The 1,011-nt window shown below is 45.8% G+C and overlaps 1 protein-coding gene across 1 annotated transcript in view; it reads right to left on the minus strand.

Moving 5' to 3' along the window:
- GPNMB (glycoprotein (transmembrane) nmb) overlaps positions 1–1,011 on the minus strand; it is a 30,890-nt gene that overhangs the window by 5,166 nt on the left and 24,713 nt on the right. The window contains exon 9 of the mRNA XM_008567028.1: positions 235–443. Within this exon, the coding sequence (XP_008565250.1) occupies positions 235–443 (209 nt within the window). The remainder of the gene's footprint in view (positions 1–234; positions 444–1,011) is intronic.

A 1,011-nucleotide genomic window follows, 5' to 3' on the forward strand; every position in this document is an offset into this window, starting at 1 on the left:
TTTTTTTTTTTGGCCTCTATTTTATTGGGTCTCTCTCTCTCTCTCATCACTTCCCTAAATAGATTTGCTATTGCATTTTAATGCCAGTTCTCAAATCCTTATAAACAAGAGCTCAATGAATTTTGCACTAAAATAAAATTAAACATTGATAGCAAAGCCCTGAATAGCTTTAGTATTGGGCACACACTGTCCCTGCAATATGAAATGCTCAGACGACCATAAAACAAGCCTCACCTCTGCCAGGGATGGAGATCAGGGTGCTTGTGAGGGCCAGACTTACAGCGTCCCCCAGAGTGAGGTTCACACAGTATGTCCCAGATCCGTTGAAGGCTCTTCTCACGGTCAGCTGGCACGTTTCGTCCACATCCACAGGGCTGCAGACTGCATTCTGGGCGATCTGGCAGGTGGGGTCAGAAATGACAGTACAGACCTCCCTGGGAATGCTGCCATGTGGGAAGGGTGGGTGGGGACAGAGCAAGAGAAGGGGAGAGAAGGATGGAATATCAGTTCAAAAAAGGGGAGTCATTAGATTTCTATAAAATCGAATTCCACCTCATTCTTATCAAACCATACCATGTTGAATTGTCACAGATGATTTACTCTAAACAAGTCTGGGTGATGAGCTACTGTTTCTTCTGTATCCTCAGGAAGGTAAGGCCCTGGGGGTGGCAGAGGAGGAAATGATCTCCCCCAAGGCAAGGGGCGGGTGGAAACTGTCTGAAGCCCAAGTCATTCTCTCTACATTCTGGCTTCCTAAAATGCTCAAAGACACAGATGGCTTAGACGGTAGGCAAGGATATTAAACACCAGAGATGGCCCACCTGGCATTTATAATAGAGCAGCAACAGCAATAGCTGTCTATGCAGTGTCTCTACGTGCTAGGCACTGAGTTTCAGATACCTGACATGATCTCGTTTATTCCTCTCAATGGCCTTATAAAGAAAGTAATACTCTCCCAGTTTAACAGGTGACAAACCAGCTTGGGGAAGGGAAATAACCAGCCCAAGGTCA

This window comes from Galeopterus variegatus, unplaced genomic scaffold (genome assembly GCF_000696425.1).
Source record: "Galeopterus variegatus unplaced genomic scaffold, G_variegatus-3.0.2 Scaffold286, whole genome shotgun sequence".
NCBI classification, from domain to species: domain Eukaryota; kingdom Metazoa; phylum Chordata; class Mammalia; order Dermoptera; family Cynocephalidae; genus Galeopterus; species Galeopterus variegatus.